The following is an 18,342-nucleotide window of genomic DNA, read 5'->3' on the forward strand; positions in this document are numbered from 1 at the left end:
GTCTCGAACTCCTGACCTCAGGTGATCCACCCTCCTTGGCCTCCCAAAGTGCTAGTATTATAGGCGTGAGCCACCACGCCCTGCCAATTTATTTAATTTTTTAAAATTAAATTTAAAAGTGTTTCTTCTCTTTTCTGGTTTTTGTTTTGTTTTTGTTTTTGTTTTTTTGAGACAGTCTCACTCTGTCGCCCAGGCTGGAAGGCTAGAGTACAGTGGTGCAATCTTGGCTTACTGCAACCTCTGCTTTCCAGGCTCAAGTGATTCTCGTGCCTCAGCCACCCAAGTAGCTGGGATTACAGGCACGCGCCACCACACCTGGCTAATTTTTGCATTTTTAGTAGAGATGGGGTTTTACCATGTTGGCCAGGATGGTCTTGAACTCCTTGCCTTAAGTGATCCGCCCACCTTGGCCTCTCAAAGTACTTATATTACAGGCATGAGCCACCATGCCCAACCCTAAAAATGTTTATTTTCTAGATAGTTTATTCCTTTAAATGTTTATAACCTTAGCTTTTCATTTTCACGTCATTTTCTTAAAAGTCAAGATACATCTGAAAAATCTCAGGATTATGATGTTCAATGCAAAGCAAAGCGTGACTTCCTAATGAGTGGTTTGCCAGATTTGTTGAAACGGCAAATTGCAAAGAAAGCTGCTGCATTGGATGTGTACAATGCAGTGAGTACCAGTTTCCAGCGAGTCGTTCACGTACAACAAAAGGATGATGGTAAGTTTGTTTTTTATTATTGAATATTTACTCTTCAACTGTTAGCAGTAACATTAAACTATGTAAGTTTCTTAAAGATGAGGCTGTGGTTTAATTATCATTCTTACGGTAACTTTAGTGGGAATTTTAAGGACAATTTCTCTCAGTATCCATGGGGTTTGTTTCCAGGACCACCTTGTGGATACCAGCACTCATGGATGCTCCAGTTTCTTGTGTAAAATGGTATAGGCTGGGTGCGGTGTCTCATGCCTGTAATCCCAGAACTTTGAGAGACCAATGCAGGAGAAGAGCTTGAGCCCAGGAGTTTGAGACCAGCCTGGGCAACACAGCAAGATCCTGTCTTTAAACTAACTAACTAAATTAATTAATTAAAATTTGCTAGACATGATGGTGCATGTCTGTAGTCCCAGCTACTCGGGAAGCTGAGGTGGGAGGATCACTTGAGCCTAGGAGGTCAAGGCTACAGTGAGCCATGATCATGCCACTGCATTCCAACCTAGGTGACAGAGCGAGACCCTGTCTCAAAAAAAAAAAAAAAAAGTTTAGCCTCTCTTCTGTACGTGGGAATTTCCCAGCTAGTCTTTTCAGTAATTTATTCTACTTTTTCTTATTTTCCATCTCTGCCACTGGCCATTCAATTGATGAAGACTTTCTTGTTTTTTTTTTACTAGTACAGCTTTATGTAGCATTTTCGAATAGTATCTTCAACTGTAGGAATTAGTTATGCTTTTCTCGCCTCATTTTGATAAACTCATTTTCACAGGAGTGCTGCTATAAAACTTAGCATATCTATTTGTAGATGAGCAGAGAGGCAAGCACAGAGGGAACCTCTCTTACAACCTTCAGAATTATTGAACGCTTACTATTGTCTGGAATTTTGCTGAGCAATTCATATACATATCTAGTTTAATCCTAATAACAACTCTTTAAGAGGTTGAGTATTATAATTATCACCCTCACTTTGAATGTGAGGGTGAAGAAACTTAAGATATAGGATCTTGCCAGTGCTCACAAGGTTAGTAAGTGGCAGAGGTTGGGTTTGAATCCTGGTCTAACTTAAAAGTTTAGCTTTAGACCAGGATGCTAACTGCCTCCTAAATGGTTTTTCTTTTTCTTTTTTTTTTTAGACAGAGTCTTGCTCTATCGCCCAGGCTGGAGTGCAGTGACGAGATCTCAGCTCACTGCAACCTTGTCTCCTGGGTTCAAGCAATTCTCTTGCCTCAGCCTCCTGAGTAGCTGGGATTACAGGTGTGCACCACCATGCCTGGCTAATTTTTGTATTTTTAGTAGAGAAAGGGTTTCACCATGTTGGCCAGGCTGGTCTTGAACTCCTGATCTCAAGTGATCCACCTGCCTTGGCTTCCCAAAGTGCTGGAATGACAGGCGTGAGCCACTGCGCCTGGCCCTCCTAAAAGTTTTAACCTGAGTATCAAGGTTGATTTGAAAAGAAAGGAAAGTTTGTTAATATTTGTTTGTTTTTAACAACTGAAAGGGAAGTCTAGGTGATTTTTATTAATTCTATTTGTTGGAGGGTAGGATTTTGTTCCCTTTATAGTCAGTGGGTTTTTGGTACGTTTGTGTTAATTATGTAGTTGTCAAGTCTTTTCGTGTTTACATATTTGACATTCAGTAAATAGATAGTATATAAATAAGGTTTATTAAGATATTTTTCTATTTTTCTTTAGGGTGTTGTTTGTGGCATTTGAAACCACCCTCTTGTCCTCTCTTAACTAAATTTAAAGAACTGAACACTAAAGTGATAGATTTCTCAAAATGTGTTATTGCTCTTGGTGAATTTTCAACATTGAATTCAAAGTTGAAAAGCAGTAACTCTGCTGCTGTGGTAAGTACTAAATAAATAGCTCATCCATTGTAGAGTGTTTCCCTTACATCTTGCAGAGGAAAAAAAATTTTGGATATCTACTCTTATAGCCTCAAGTGTTGTCCTAGAGTTTAATTTTTTTTTTTTTTTTTTGAGACAGAGTCTCGCTGTTGCCCAGACTGGAGTGCAGTGGTGCAATCTTGGCTCACTGCAACCTCTGCCTGCTAAGTTCAAGCAGTTCTCCTGCTTCAGCTTCCCGAGTGGCTGGGACTACGGGCACACACCACCACGCCCAGCCAATTTTTGTATTTTTAGTAGAGATGAAGTTTCACCATTTTGGCTGGGCTGGTCTTGAACTCCTAACCTTGTGGATATGCCTGTCTCGGCCTCCCAAAATGCTGGGATTATAGACCTAAGCCACCGCGCCCAACTGAGTGTAATTTTTTTTTTTTGAGATGGAGTTTCACTCTTGTTACCCAGGCTGGAGTGCCATGGTGCAATCTTGACTCACCACAACCTCCACCTACCAGGTTCAAGCAATTCTCCTGCCTCAGCCTCCCTACTAGCTGGGATTATAGGCATGCGCCACCAGGCCTGGCTAGTTTTTTGTATTTTCAGTGGAGACGGGGTTTCTCCATGTTGGTCAGGCTGGTCTTGAACTCCCTACCTCAGGTGATCCTCCTGCCTCGGCCTCCCAAAGTGCTGGGATTACAGCCATAAGCCACTGCACCCAGCCTAATATTTAAAAATAAATCCTAATTGTAGTACACATTTCTTTTAAATACCCATAGAGCTTTAAAAACATAGCACATTTAGATACTTTATAAGTCGGTCGTATAATCTAATAGATATAATTTGTTCAAAGGGAGAAATAAATTAATCCTTCATAAGTTTTATATTTAGTGACCAAAGCTAATTTTTTTTTTTTTTTTTGAGATGGAGTCTCGCCCTGTTGCCCAGGCTGGAGTGCAGTGGCACGATCTCAGCTCACTGCAACCTCTGCCTCCCAGGTCCAAGTGATCCTCCTGCCTCAGCCCCCCTAGTAGTTGGGATTACAGGCATGTGCCACCATGCCTGGCTAATTTTTGTAGTTTTAGTAGACATGGGATTTCACCATGTTGGCTAGGCTGGTCTAAAACTCCTAACCTCAGATGATCCACCCGCCTTGGCCTCCCAAAGTGCTGGGAGTATAGGCATGAGCCACTGTGCCCGGCTTAAAGCTAATCTTACGTTGATACTGATTTATGATGGACAGAAAGTGGTTGGTAGTATTGTAATTAACATGAATAGATGATGGTCTGTTATTGTGCATTTTATTTTTTATTGCAGTTCGTAAGGACAAGGAAGGAATTTACTGAAGAAGTAAGAAATCTTTTGCTTGAGGAAATTAGGTGGTCAAATCCTGAATTTTCATTGAAAAAATATTTTCCCTTACTCCTAAAAAAACGAATTGAGCACCAAGTACTTTCTTCTGAGTGTCATAGTAAACAAGGTTAGTGATAATTATTATCATTTATGTTGAGATACCAGTTTTGAGTTTTTATATTATTTATTATTTTATTTTTATTTTTATTTCTGAGATGGAGTTTTGCTCTGTCGCCCAGGCTGGAGTGCAATGGCACAAACCTGGCTCACTGCAACCTCTGCCTCCTGGGTTCAAGTGATTCTCCTGCCTCAGCCTCCTAAGTAGCTGGGATTACAGGAGCCCACCACGACACCCTGCTGATTTTTGTATTTTTAGTAGAGATGGGGTTTCACCATGTTGGCCAGACTGGTCTTGAACTCTTGATCTCAGGTGATCCACCCACCTCAGGCCCCCAAAATGCTGGGATTACAGGCGTAAGCCACTGTGCTTGGCCAATTTTTTTTTTTTATTTTTTATTTTTTATTTTTTTTTGTTTGAGACAGAGTGTTGCTCGTCACCCAGGCTGGAATGCAGTGGTGCAACTTTGGCTCACTGCAATCTTTGCCTCCTGACCTCAAGTGATTCCTGTGTCTCAGCCTCCCGAGTAGCTGGGACCACAGGCTTGCGCCTCTGCACCTAGCTTATTTTATTTTTAAATTTTTATTTATTTTTTTGAGACTGGGTTATGAGACTGGCTAGTTTCTGTATTTTTGGTAGAGACCAGGTCTTGCCATGTTGCCCAGGCTGGTCTTGAACTCCTGGGCTCAAGTGATCCTTCCGCCTTAGCTTCCCAAAGTGCTGGGATTACAGGCATGAGCCACCATGCCTGGCCTAACATGTCAGTTTTGAAAACACTAAGACTTAACCATTGACACTTGGAAGTGTTCACTGCAGACAACATTGCTTACAGTTGGCAGGGAGAGTTGTTCAGCTGAAGTAAGAGTATCTTGTACAATGCAATGTGCAACGTTAATCCCTGCCAGTTTCCAAAAATGCCAACCCAAAGATAGCTTTAATTATGTTGAAATATTATTCATTTAAGGAATGCCTTAGATAATTTTAGCTTATATAGCTTGTATAAAAGACGGTCTAAGTATTAAAATCTCCAGCTTGTTTTCGGTATATTTGATTCTTGCCTTTTTATTTTATTTTATTTTATTTTATTTTATTTATTTTTTGAGACAGAGTCTTGCTCTGTCACCCAGGCTGAAGTGTAGTGGCACAATCTCAGTTCACTGCAACCTCTGCCTCCTGGATTTGAGTGATTCTGGTGTCTCAGCCCGCCTAGTAGCTGGGATTACAGGCACCTGCCACCATGCCTAATTTTTGTATTTTTCAGTAGAGATGGGGTTTCACCATGTCAGTCAGGCTGGTCTCGAATTCCTGACCTCAAGTGATTCACTCGCCTCAGCCTCCCAAAGTGCTGGGGTTACAGACGTGAGCCACCATGCCTGGCTTATTTATTTGTTTGTTTATTTATTTATTTTTATTTTTATTTTTTGAGACGGAGTCTTGCTCTGTCACCCAGGCTGGAGTGCAGCGGTGTGATCCACCCGCCTTGGCCTCCCAAAGTGCTGGGATTACAGGTGTGAGCCACCATGCCCAGCCTATTTATTTATTTTTTAAGAGACAGAGTCTCAATTTGTCACCCAGCCTAGAGTACAGTGGTGTGATCATGGCTCCCTGCAGCCTCCATCTCCTGGGTTCATGTGACCCTCCCACCACAGCCTCCCAAGTAGCTGGGACTACAGGTGCACGCCACCATCCCTGGCTGATTTTTCTATCTTTAGTAAAGCTGGGGTTTCCCCATGTTACCCAGGCTGGTCTCAAACGTATAGACTCAAGCAGTCCACCCACCTCAACCTCCCAAAGTTCTGGGATTAGAGGCCTGAGCCACTGCACCTGGCTTGCCTTTTCATTTTAAAGTTACAAGACTATTGGATACTTGGAAGTGATATTAATGTTACTGGTTTTTGTTGATTAGTAAGAAGTACATGCATTTCTTTAATTCCCAAAGTAGAACTAGAGGCTGATGTCAGTCATAAAGAAACCAAAAGGAAACGCGTGGAAGCAGAAAATTCTAAGTCAAAAAGAAAGAAACCAAATGAGTATTCAAAAAATCTGGAGAAGACCAATAGGAAGTCAGAAGAACTTGGCAAAATAAACAACTCTTCTGGGATAAAGCTAGATTCTTCCAAAGGTATATTTTCTAAAACATCCCAAAAGAAACAGATTGCTTTGAGTACATGTAAAGTGGAAACCAAAGCAGTAGAAGATTTTGATATTCTTTTTTAAAAATTTTAATTCAGTTGTATTTTAATTTTAGATTTTCTTTTTCTTTTTTTTTCTTTTTTTGAGGCACAATTTCACTCTTGTCGCCCAGGCTGGAGTGCAATGGCACGATCTTGGCTCACTGCAACCGTCCTCTACTTCCTGGGTTCAGGCGATTCTCTTGCTTCAGCCTCCTGGGTAGCTGGAATTACAGGTGCCCACCTCTACACCCAGATAATTTTTTGTTTGTTTGTTTGAGATGGAGTCTTGCACAGCTGTCCGGGCTGGAGCCCGCCACCATGCCAGCTAATTTTTTGTATTTTTAGTAGAGACGGGATTGGCCAGGCTGGTCTCGAACTCGCGACCTCATGATTCACCCACCTCAGCCTCCCAAAGTGCTGGGATTACAGGTGTGAGCCACTGTGCCTGGCCACGCCCAGGTAATTTTTATATTTTTAGTAGAGACAGGATTTTACCATGTTGGCCAGGCTGGTCTCAAACTCCTGACCTCAGGTGATCCACCCACCTTGGCCTCCCAAAGTGCAGATTTTGATATTCTAATAATTAGATGATGACAGTCTGCACCAGAAATATTAATATCTTCCATTCCTGGTAAATTCGAGTTTTTCCTTCTAGTCCTAGAACTCTTTTGTTTTTTAACTTTTCATTCTTTCCTTCTCTGTCTCTCTCTTTTTTTTTTTCTTATTGCAACTTTCAAAAAATAATTATGTCTTTGAAATAAATAGAACCTCATGGATTATGGGCTTACAAATGGCCATATTAACAGATAAGTGTTCAGTCTTTGATTTTTCTGTGCTTCTATAAATATATGTGCTTTTTTTAATTTTTTGAGACAGCATCTCTCTCCGTCACTCGCCTGATCTCAGCTCACTACAACCTCTGCCTCCCGGATTCGAGTGATTCTCCTGCCTCAGCCTTTTAAGTAGCTGGGATGAGAGGTGCGCGCCACCACGCCCGGCTAATTTTTGTATTTTCAATAGAGACAGGGTTTCACTGTGTTGCCTGGGCAGGTCTCGAACTCCTGACCTCAATTGATCTGCCCGCTTTGGCCTCCCAAAGTGCTGGGATTACAGGTGTGAGCCACCATGCCCAGCCTATTTATTTATTTTTTAAGAGACAGAGTCTCAATTTGTCACCCAGCCTAGAGTACAGTGGTGTGATCATGGCTCCCTGCAGCCTCCATCTCCTGGGTTCATGTGACCCTCCCACCACAGCCTCCCAAGTAGCTGGGACTACAGGTGCACGCCACCATCCCTGGCTGATTTTTCTATCTTTAGTAAAGCTGGGGTTTCCCCATGTTACCCAGGCTGGTCTCAAACGTATAGACTCAAGCAGTCCACCCACCTCAACCTCCCAAAGTTCTGGGATTAGAGGCCTGAGCCACTGCACCTGGCTTGCCTTTTCATTTTAAAGTTACAAGACTATTGGATACTTGGAAGTGATATTAATGTTACTGGTTTTTGTTGATTAGTAAGAAGTACATGCATTTCTTTAATTCCCAAAGTAGAACTAGAGGCTGATGTCAGTCATAAAGAAACCAAAAGGAAACGCGTGGAAGCAGAAAATTCTAAGTCAAAAAGAAAGAAACCAAATGAGTATTCAAAAAATCTGGAGAAGACCAATAGGAAGTCAGAAGAACTTGGCAAAATAAACAACTCTTCTGGGATAAAGCTAGATTCTTCCAAAGGTATATTTTCTAAAACATCCCAAAAGAAACAGATTGCTTTGAGTACATGTAAAGTGGAAACCAAAGCAGTAGAAGATTTTGATATTCTTTTTTAAAAATTTTAATTCAGTTGTATTTTAATTTTAGATTTTCTTTTTCTTTTTTTTTCTTTTTTTGAGGCACAATTTCACTCTTGTCGCCCAGGCTGGAGTGCAATGGCACGATCTTGGCTCACTGCAACCGTCCTCTACTTCCTGGGTTCAGGCGATTCTCTTGCTTCAGCCTCCTGGGTAGCTGGAATTACAGGTGCCCACCTCTACACCCAGATAATTTTTTGTTTGTTTGTTTGAGATGGAGTCTTGCACAGCTGTCCGGGCTGGAGCCCGCCACCATGCCAGCTAATTTTTTGTATTTTTAGTAGAGACGGGATTGGCCAGGCTGGTCTCGAACTCGCGACCTCATGATTCACCCACCTCAGCCTCCCAAAGTGCTGGGATTACAGGTGTGAGCCACTGTGCCTGGCCACGCCCAGGTAATTTTTATATTTTTAGTAGAGACAGGATTTTACCATGTTGGCCAGGCTGGTCTCAAACTCCTGACCTCAGGTGATCCACCCACCTTGGCCTCCCAAAGTGCAGATTTTGATATTCTAATAATTAGATGATGACAGTCTGCACCAGAAATATTAATATCTTCCATTCCTGGTAAATTCGAGTTTTTCCTTCTAGTCCTAGAACTCTTTTGTTTTTTAACTTTTCATTCTTTCCTTCTCTGTCTCTCTCTTTTTTTTTTTCTTATTGCAACTTTCAAAAAATAATTATGTCTTTGAAATAAATAGAACCTCATGGATTATGGGCTTACAAATGGCCATATTAACAGATAAGTGTTCAGTCTTTGATTTTTCTGTGCTTCTATAAATATATGTGCTTTTTTTAATTTTTTGAGACAGCATCTCTCTCCGTCACTCGCCTGATCTCAGCTCACTACAACCTCTGCCTCCCGGATTCGAGTGATTCTCCTGCCTCAGCCTTTTAAGTAGCTGGGATGAGAGGTGCGCGCCACCACGCCCGGCTAATTTTTGTATTTTCAATAGAGACAGGGTTTCACTGTGTTGCCTGGGCAGGTCTCGAACTCCTGACCTCAATTGATCTGCCCGCTTTGGCCTCCCAAAGTGCTGGGAATACAGGCATGAGCCACTGCACATGGCCAATATATGTGCTTTTAAAAAAATCTGGTATTGTGCTCGCTTCAGGAGCACGTATACTAAAATTGGAATGATACAGAGAAAATTAGCATGGCCCCTTGTGCAAAGATGACATTTTTTTTTTTTTTTTTGGTATTTTTAGTAGAGATGGGGTTTCGCCATGTTGGCCAGGCTGGTCTCAAGCTCCTGACCTCAAGTGAAGGGATGACAATTTTAAAACTAAAAAGTTTAAAAAAAAAGTAACACAGTGGCCGGGTGCAGTGGCTCATACCTGTAATCCCAGCACTTTGGGAGGCCGAGGTGGGCGGATCACCTGAGGTCAGGAGTTCGAGACCAGCCTGGCCAACGTGGCAAAACCCTGTCTCTACTAAACATACAAAAATTAACCAGGTGTGGTGGCGCATGCCACCCCAGCTACTTGGGAGGCTGAGGCAGGAGAATTGCTTGAATCCAGGAGGCAGAGGCTGCAGTGAGCCAAGATCTCGCCACTGCACTGCAGCCCAGGTGACAAAGCAAGACTCCGTCTAGGGGGGGAAAAAAGAAAACGTAACAAAGTAAAAAAAAAAATCTGGTATTATCCCGTATATATTATTTTACATGTGTGTACATGTAAAATATTTTATATGTGTGTGCATGTTTCACATATCTCTGACATGTTCCCATTCAGTTTATTTTATTTATTTACTATTTTTGAGACAGAGTTTTGCTCTTTTTGCCCAGGCTGCAGTGCCATGGCGTGATCTTGGCTCATTGCAACCTCTGCCTCCTGGATTTAAGCGATTCTCCTGCCTCAGCCTCCCGAGTAGCTGGGATTACAGGCATGGTCCACCATGCCTGGCTAATTCTGTATTTTTAGTAGAGACCAGGTTTCTCCATGTTGGTCAGGCTGGTTTTGAACTCCTGACCTCAGGTTATCCGCCCGCCTCGGCCTCCCAAAGTACTGGGATTACAGGCGTGAGCCACCATGCCCAGCCCCATTCAGTTTATATAGCTTTTCCAAAGTATGCTATTGATTTAATTCATTTATATAGCTTTATACAGGATGAGTATCCCTAATCCAAAAATCTGAAATTTGAAATGCTCCAAAATCCAAAACGTTTTGAGTGCTGACATGGTGCCATAAGTGGAAAATTCCATACCTGGGCCTGGGCACCATGGCTCATCCCTATAATCCCAGCGCTTTGAGAGGCCGAGGTGGGAGCATTGCTTGAGCCCAGGAGTTTGAGGCCAGGCTGGGCAAGATAGGGAGACCACACCTTTACAAAAAAAAAAAAAAAAATTGGTTAGGCATGGTGGCACATGCCTGTAGTCTCAGCTCCATGGGAGGCTGATGCGAGAGGATCACTTGAGGTTAAGGCTACAGTGAGCCATGATTCACCACTACTCCAGGCTGGGTGACAGAGCAAGACCCTGTTTCAAGAAAAAAGAAAATTCCATACCTAACCTCTTCTGGACAGGTGACAGTCAAAATGGAGACAAAACTTTTTTTCTTGCACAAAATTATTTAAAATATTGTATAAAATTACTTTCAGGCTGTGTGTACAGGTGTATATGAAACATAAGTGAATTCCATATTTAGACTTCGGCCTCATCCTAGGGATATCTCATTAAATTCAGTTGGAAAATTTCTGGTCCCAAGCATTTCAGATAAGGGATACTCAACCTATAGCATGTTTTAGTATTTGATATGGCAAGTCTCTTATTATTTTTAAAATAATTTTTATGTATTTGCTTTATTCGATGGACTACAGTTTACCTTACCCCATAAATCCTGTTGAGATTTTAATTTTACAATTATCTATAGCTTAATGGAGAGAAGTGGCATCTTTACAGTAGTCTTCTCAACTGGGAATGTGGCATCTTTCTCCATTTTCCCAGGTTGACTTTATAGGATGTTTTAATGTTTCTTTTCAGGGTTAAAAGAGGGTCCAATAAGACTATGCCACTGTTGTTCTGTAGATTATTGTTTTGTTCTTTATTTATTTATTTAATTTTTTGAGATGGATTCACTCTGTTGCCCAGGCTGGACTGTGCTAGCATGATCTGGACTCACTGCAGCCTCCACCTCCCGAGTTCAAGTGATTCTTCTGCGTCAGCCTCCCGAGTGGCTGGGATTACAGGCGCCCACTACCATGCTCAGCTACTTGATGTATTTTTTTTTTTTTTTTTTGAGACAGAGTCTTGCTCTGTCACCCAGGCTGGAGTGCAGTGGCATGATCTTGGCTCACTGCAAGCTCCGCCTCCCAGGTTCACACCATCCTTCTGCCTCAGTCTTCCAAGTAGCTGGGACTACAGGCGCATGCCACCATGCCTGGCTAATTTTTTGTATTTTTAGTAGAGATGGGTTTTCACCGTGTTAGCCAGGATGGTCTCCATCTCCTGACCTGTGATCCACCTGCCTCAGCCTCCCAAAGTGCTGGGATTACAGCTGTGAGCCACCGCGCCCAGCTTTTTTTTTTTGAGACGAAGTCTCGCTCCGTCGCCCAGGTTGGGGTGCAGTGGCACGATCTCGGCTCACTGCAACCTCCACCTCCCAGGTTCAAGCTATTCTCCTGCCTCACCCTCTTTAGTAGCTGTGACTACAGGCATGCGCCACCATGCCCGGCTAATTTTTATATTTTTAGTAGAGACGGGGTTTCACCATGTTGGCCAGGCTGGTCTCAAACTCCTGACCTCAAGTGATCTGCCCACCTCGACCTCCCAAACTGCTGGGATTACAGATGTGAACCACCGAGCCCAGCCTACTTTCTGTATTTTTAGTAGAGATGGGGTTTCACCATGTTGGCCAGGCTGATCTCGAACTCCTGACCTCAAGTGATCCACCCTCCTCGGCCTCCCAAAGTGCTGGGATTATAGGCATGAGCCACTGCACCCAGCCTGATTATTGGTTTTATGTCACAGATTATTTCTCATCGTTCATGTTTCTTCAGTGGTTATTAAAAATTTAAATGTTGCTGGTTGTGGTGACTCACATCTGTAGTCCCACCTACTCAGGAGGCTGGGGTGGGAGCTTGAGGTCCAAAGTTCAGGAATGCAGGGAGATGTGTTCATACTTGTGAATAGCCACTGCAGTCCAGCCTGGACAGCATAGCAAGACCTCATCTCTTAAAAAAAGAAAAAAACTATTTTTAATTTTCGACCTGCACATGTGCAGGTTTGTCACATGGATAAATTCCATGACGCTGAGATTTGGACTTCAATTGAACCTGTCACCCAAATAGTGAGCATAGTGCCCAATAGATAGTTTTTCAACCCTTGTCCTCACTTCTTCCCTCCTCCCTTTTGTAGTCCCCAGTGTCTTTTTGTTGTTAAGAGACAGGGTAACACTATGTTGCCCAGGCCAATCCCGATCTCCTGGGTTCAAGTGGTCTACCTGCCTTGGCCTCCCAAAGTGCTGGGATTATAGGTGTGAGCCATCACACGTGGCCTCCATTGTCTTTTGTTCCCATCTTTATGTCCATGTGTACCCAGTGTTTAGGTTCTGCTTATAAACGAGAACATGAAGTATTTGGTTTTCTGTTTCTGCATTTATTCACTTAAGATAATGGCCTCCAGCTGCAACCATGTTGCTGCAAAGGATATGAGTTATTTCTTTTTTATGGCTGCATACTATCCCATGGTGTATATATGTCCTACAAATTCTTTATCCAATCCACCATTTTTGGGCACTTAGGTTGATTCCATGTTTTTGCTTTTTTTTTTTTTTTTTTTTGAGATGGACTCTCACTCTGTTGCTCAAGTGCTCAGGCTGGAGTGCAGTGGCGCAATCCTGGCTCACTGCAACCTCCGTCTCCCAGGTTCAGTGTCTTTGCTATTCTAAATAGTGCTGATAAACATGTGAGTACATGTATCTTTTTGATAGAACAGTTTATTTTCCTTTGGGTATATACCCAGTAATGGGATTGCTGGGCCAGATGGTAACCCTAAAAGAAAAAAAAAAAACCAACAATGTTTAAGTGTGCACTTTAATATTTTAATAAGATTATGGTGGTTATTGTTTTTTAGGGGGAAGGGTTTGGTGTGAAGAATTTTAAATGTAATGTTGTTTTAAAATTACCTCTGGCATTTTGTAAATATAAATATTTCTGCAAATACCTACTGTGACATTGTAATAATAATGTAAATGACTAATAATTCATATATGTTTATGTCAAGGAATGAATACCTTAATTTTTCTTTTTTTTTTTGCTTTAGATTCTGGAACTGAAGACATGCTTTGGACAGAAAAGTATCAACCTCAGACTGCCAGTGAACTTATAGGAAATGAGTTAGCTATAAAAAAGTTACATAGGTTGGTAAAATGTGTAAAGGAATTGAGAAATAGTTTACAATCTTAGTTTTACTATTTTTGTTTAGCAATTGTAGTTATAAAGTAATATATTTCCTGATAAAATCTTCAAAAAATGGTAGAAGTTTAAGTGACAAGTAGTCCTCTTTTCTTATATTTCTACTTCTCAGAGATAATCATTGAAAATGTTTTGTAAAAGCTTCCAGAAAAATATTTTATGCATATGTTAGTTCCTTCCTTTCTAACAAATGGGATCACATTACTACTAATTCAGGTCCCCAGTCCTTCATCTTCAATTCTCACATCCAAAAAATTCTGAATAATGAAAGTTTATTGAATTGATTACATGAAATTTGTTGTACCTTTACACTTAGAATTTACAAAATTTTTGTGGTTTTTTTTTTGAGACAGAGTCTCACTCGGTCACCCAGGCTAGAGTGTAATAGCATGATCTTGGCTCACTACAGCCGCTGCCTCCCAAGTTCAATAGATTCTCCTGCCTCAGCCTCCTGAGTAGCTGGGACTATAGAGGTGCACCACCATGCCAGGGTAATTTTTGTATTTTTGGTACAGACAGTTTCGCCATGTTGACCAGGCTGGTCTCGAACTCCTGACCTCAGGTGATCCACTCACCTTGGCCTCCCAAAGTGCTGTGCTGGGATTACAGGTGTCAGCCACTGTGCCCGGCCAGAATTCACATATTTTTTAATAAAAATATTAAGTGATGGCCCAGCGCGGTGACTCACACCTGTAATCCCAGCACTTTGGGAGGCCAAGGCAGGTGGATCACTTGAGGCTAGGAGTTTGAGACCAGCCTGGCCAACATGGTGAAACCCCATATCTACTAAAAATACAAAAATTAGCTGGGTGTGGTGATGCATGCCTGTAATCCTAGCTACTGGAGAGGCTGAGGCATGAGAATTGCTTGAACCCGGGAGGCGAAGATTGCAGTGAGCCGAGATTGTGCCCGTGTGCTGCAGCCTAGGCGACAGAGTAAGAGTCTGTCTCAAAACAAAACAAAAAAACAAACCAAACCAACTTAAGTGATTATGGGTGTACTGCCTAGACCCCATTAGGGGTATTATGTAATATGCAGTATATGTACTAAATAACCTTTTAAGTATCTGAAAAATTAATTCTAAAACAATCTGGCCCAAAGGATTTCATATAAGGATTTATGGACCCATAATTATAGTTAATAGTGTGAACTTGGTACTACTGTTCTTAAGTACTTGTATTGTTCTTTTTTTTTTTTTGACTGTTCTTAATTCGTTTTATCCTTAGAACAGTACTGTGAGCAGTTGGGTACAGTGGCTCAAGCCTATAATCCCAGTGCTTTCGTAGGCTGAGGCAGGAGGATTGTTTGTGGCCAGGAGTTTGAGAGCAGCCTGGGCAAAATAGGTTGACCCCATCTCTACAAAAAATAAAAAAAATGTTAGGCATGATGGCGCCAACTTGGATTCTGAGCCACTCAGGAGCCTGAGGTGGGAGGGTCACATGAGTCCAAGAATTCGAGGCTGCGGTGAGCTATGATCACACCCCTACTCTCCAGTGACAAAGCAAGACTGTCAAAAAAAAAAAAAAAAATACTATGAGCATAAATACTGTTGTCCTCACCTCATAGATGAAGAAACCAAGGCCTAGAGAGGCTGAGTTATTTGTCCAAAGTCACACAGCTAGAAAGTGATGGAACTGGGATTTAAACTCAGGCATTCTAGCTCCAGACTAGAACTTAATCTTTCTGTTGTACATTGTATATTAGGCACCTTTCATGTGATTACACAATATACCGCAGTTCTTTTTTTAAATTTTGAGACAGGGTCTTGCTCTGTTGCCCAGGCTAGAGTACAGTGGTGGAATCTTGGCTCACTGCAAGCTTCGCCTCTCAAGCTCAAGCCATCCTCCCACCTGAGCCTCCCAAGCCAGGCATGGTGCCCCACCATTCCTGGCTAATGTTTTTTGTAGAGACAGGTTTCGCTGTGTTGCCCAGGCTGGTTTCAAATTCCTGAGCTCAAGCAATTCACCTGCCTCCGCCTCCCAAAGTGCTGGGATTACAGGCCTGAGCCACTGTGCCTGCCCTGCCACCTCAGTTCTTTTTAATTGCTGTATACTGGTTTCTAAGTGACTGTACTATAATGTATTTTTTCCCCACTGGTGTATTTTTATGTTTTTCCTGTTAGAGGCTAATATGAACAATGCTACAGTGAATATTCTTGCACATACAGTCTTATATATTTTGGCAGAAACTACTAAATGTTCATGTCCATGTAAAACTATTTTACTCTTTAATTGATTCACAAGCACTATGGAGTGTTTAGAAACTAACAATATGCCATATAAAGCTGTACTAGTAAAAATAACAAGAAGGCCCTTCATCAGTTGAATGGCCAATGCCATAGAAACTAACAATATGCTATAACTTCCCCCAATAATCATTTTAACATAAAGTCTAAGGCATAGCTATATTCTGTGAATTATTTTTATTACATTTTCTTGTGGCAGTTGGTTGAAAGACTGGAAAAGAAGAGCTGAATTGGAAGAAAGGCAGAATCTGAAGGGAAAAAGAGATGAGAAACAGGAAGGTATCTTGTGTCTCTTTTTTACCGTTTCACTGAACATTTTTAGTTACATTAACTAAAACTTTGTATAAAATTTCTTAATTGGTATTTTATATTTGATTTTCTGCTTTTTTTTTTTTGAGACAGAGTCTCACTCTGTCACCCAGGCTGGAATGCAATGGTGTGATCTCGGCTCACTGCAACCTCCGCCTCCTGGGTTCAAGTGATTCTCTCACCTCAGCCTACTTGAGTACCTGGGACTACAGGCATGTGTCACCACACCTGGCTAATTTTTGTATTTTTAGTAGAGATGGGGTTTCACCATGTTGGCCAGGCTGGTCTTGAACTCCTGACCTTGTGATCTGCCCGCCTCGGCTTCCCAAAATGCTGGAATTACAGGCATGTACCACCATACCTGGCCTGATTTTCTACTTTTTTTAAAGTAATATTTCAGCATTTATTGCAAGAAGTTTGTGGGATTTAATCATTGGATTTCATAAGGTAGAACTGTTTCCTCAGCAATTATCATTTTATATGCATTTGAATAATTTTTCAGATTTCTTGGGTGGCATAGACTTTAAAGGCAGTTCAGATGATGAAGAGAGTCGTCTTTGCAATACTGTCCTTATAACAGGGCCAACAGGAGTGGGAAAAACTGCTGCTGTGTATGCTTGTGCCCAGGAGCTTGGATTTAAGGTTAGTAACAGCTATGATGAGAGAATGTCAGTGTAATTATTACCCTTGGATTAAAAAGAGACATAAACTATTCTCCCTTCGTTTTTCTTCTTTTAGATATTTGAAGTGAATGCCTCTTCCCAGCGCAGTGGTAGACAAATTCTATCTCAGTTGAAGGAAGCTACTCAGTCCCATCAAGTAGATAAACAAGGTGTAAACTCACAAAAACCCTATTTTTTTAATAGCTACAACATAGGCAAGTCACCAAGTAAGTAAATTATTTTCCTTAAGCCATAATGTTTCGAAAAAAACAAAACCCAAGAAAATAATGTCAATTATCAACATTTTGCCATTTATTTTTAATCTTCTACATGTACACATATTCCCTGTCCACCCCTGCCAGATTATTTTAAAATAAATCTGAAGACCATCATATCATTTCACCCCTACATTCTTCAATATTTATCTCTATCTGATAAGGACTTCTAAAAAAGCATAACTATAATATCATAATCAGACCCAACAGAGTTAACAACCAGCCTAAGCAGCATAGCGAGACCTTGTCTCTACAAATAATAAAAAACAAATTAGCTAGGTGTGGTGGTGTATGCCTGTAGTCCCAGCTACTCTGGAAGTTGATGTGGGAGGATCACTTGAGCCTAGAATGTTGAGGCTGCAGTGAGCTGTGATTGGGCCACTGCACTCCAGCCTTGGTGACAGTGTGAGACCCTGTCTCCAAAAAAAAGATCTATTTAACTGTATTCCTTCATATCATCTCATACACAGTCTAATGTCAGTTTTCTATTGTTTCAAATGATTTGTTCAAATCTGGATCCAAACAAGGTTCATATCTTACATTTGATTCAGGTCTCTTAAGTTTCTTTTTTTTTTTTTTTTTTTTTTGAAAGGGGGGCTTGCTCTGTCGCCCAGGCTGGAGTGCAGTGGCCGGATCTCAGCTCACTGCAAGCTCCGCCTCCCAGGTTTAGGCCATTCTCCTGCCTCAGGCTCCCGAGTAGCTGGGACTACAGGCGCCTGCCACCTCGCCCGGCTAGTTTTTTGTATTTTTTAGTAGAGATGGCGTTTCACCGTGTTAGCCAGGATGGTCTCGATCTCCTGACCTTGTGATCCGCCCATCTCGGCCTCCCAAAGTGCTGGGATTACAGGCTTGAGCCACCGCGCCCGGCCAAGTCTCTTAACTTTCTTTTACGCTCGCTAACAATTCACTCACCTTTCTTTTCATGTCATTTATTTGTTGAAGAATTTGAGTCATTTGTCATGAAATTTTTCACATTCTGGATTTGTCTGCTGATTATATCCTCATGGTATCAGTTAACATAGTCCTCTTCCCTGTATTTCTTGTAAACTGGCAGTTAGATCTATGGGCTTGATTAGACTCAGGTTCTGTTCTGGGTCTGGCATACATGTATAGGTGGCCTGTGTACTTCCTATGACATCATAGCAGATTATCCATTGTAGATTACAAAATGATAATTTTATAATTATCTCTTTTGCATTTATTAGAATTTTAAAAGGAAGCACTATTCCTCATCAACTCTTTGGATGCTTTGAAATACAGTTTGTAGGCACCAGAAATGCTTCATTTTTTCCTTTATTTATTAGTACTTAGAGTGATGGTGTCCTAGCAACCTTGACAGTTGACCAGTGAGTATTTGTGCAGTTTAATTTTGTTTTGTTTTGTTTTGTTTT

General features: G+C 41.5%; 1 protein-coding gene across 1 annotated transcript in view; it reads left to right on the plus strand.

The window, feature by feature from the left end:
* ATAD5 (ATPase family, AAA domain containing 5) overlaps positions 1 to 18,342 on the plus strand; it is a 65,484-nt gene that overhangs the window by 25,054 nt on the left and 22,088 nt on the right. The window contains exons 7-14 of the mRNA XM_011992838.1: positions 541 to 725; positions 2,411 to 2,568; positions 3,877 to 4,039; positions 5,973 to 6,152; positions 13,309 to 13,405; positions 15,905 to 15,984; positions 16,517 to 16,656; positions 16,753 to 16,903. Coding sequence (XP_011848228.1) covers positions 541 to 725; positions 2,411 to 2,568; positions 3,877 to 4,039; positions 5,973 to 6,152; positions 13,309 to 13,405; positions 15,905 to 15,984; positions 16,517 to 16,656; positions 16,753 to 16,903 — 1,154 coding nt within the window. The remainder of the gene's footprint in view (positions 1 to 540; positions 726 to 2,410; positions 2,569 to 3,876; positions 4,040 to 5,972; positions 6,153 to 13,308; positions 13,406 to 15,904; positions 15,985 to 16,516; positions 16,657 to 16,752; positions 16,904 to 18,342) is intronic.

This window comes from Mandrillus leucophaeus, unplaced genomic scaffold, assembly GCF_000951045.1.
Source record: "Mandrillus leucophaeus isolate KB7577 unplaced genomic scaffold, Mleu.le_1.0 Scaffold419, whole genome shotgun sequence".
NCBI lineage: Eukaryota > Metazoa > Chordata > Mammalia > Primates > Cercopithecidae > Mandrillus > Mandrillus leucophaeus.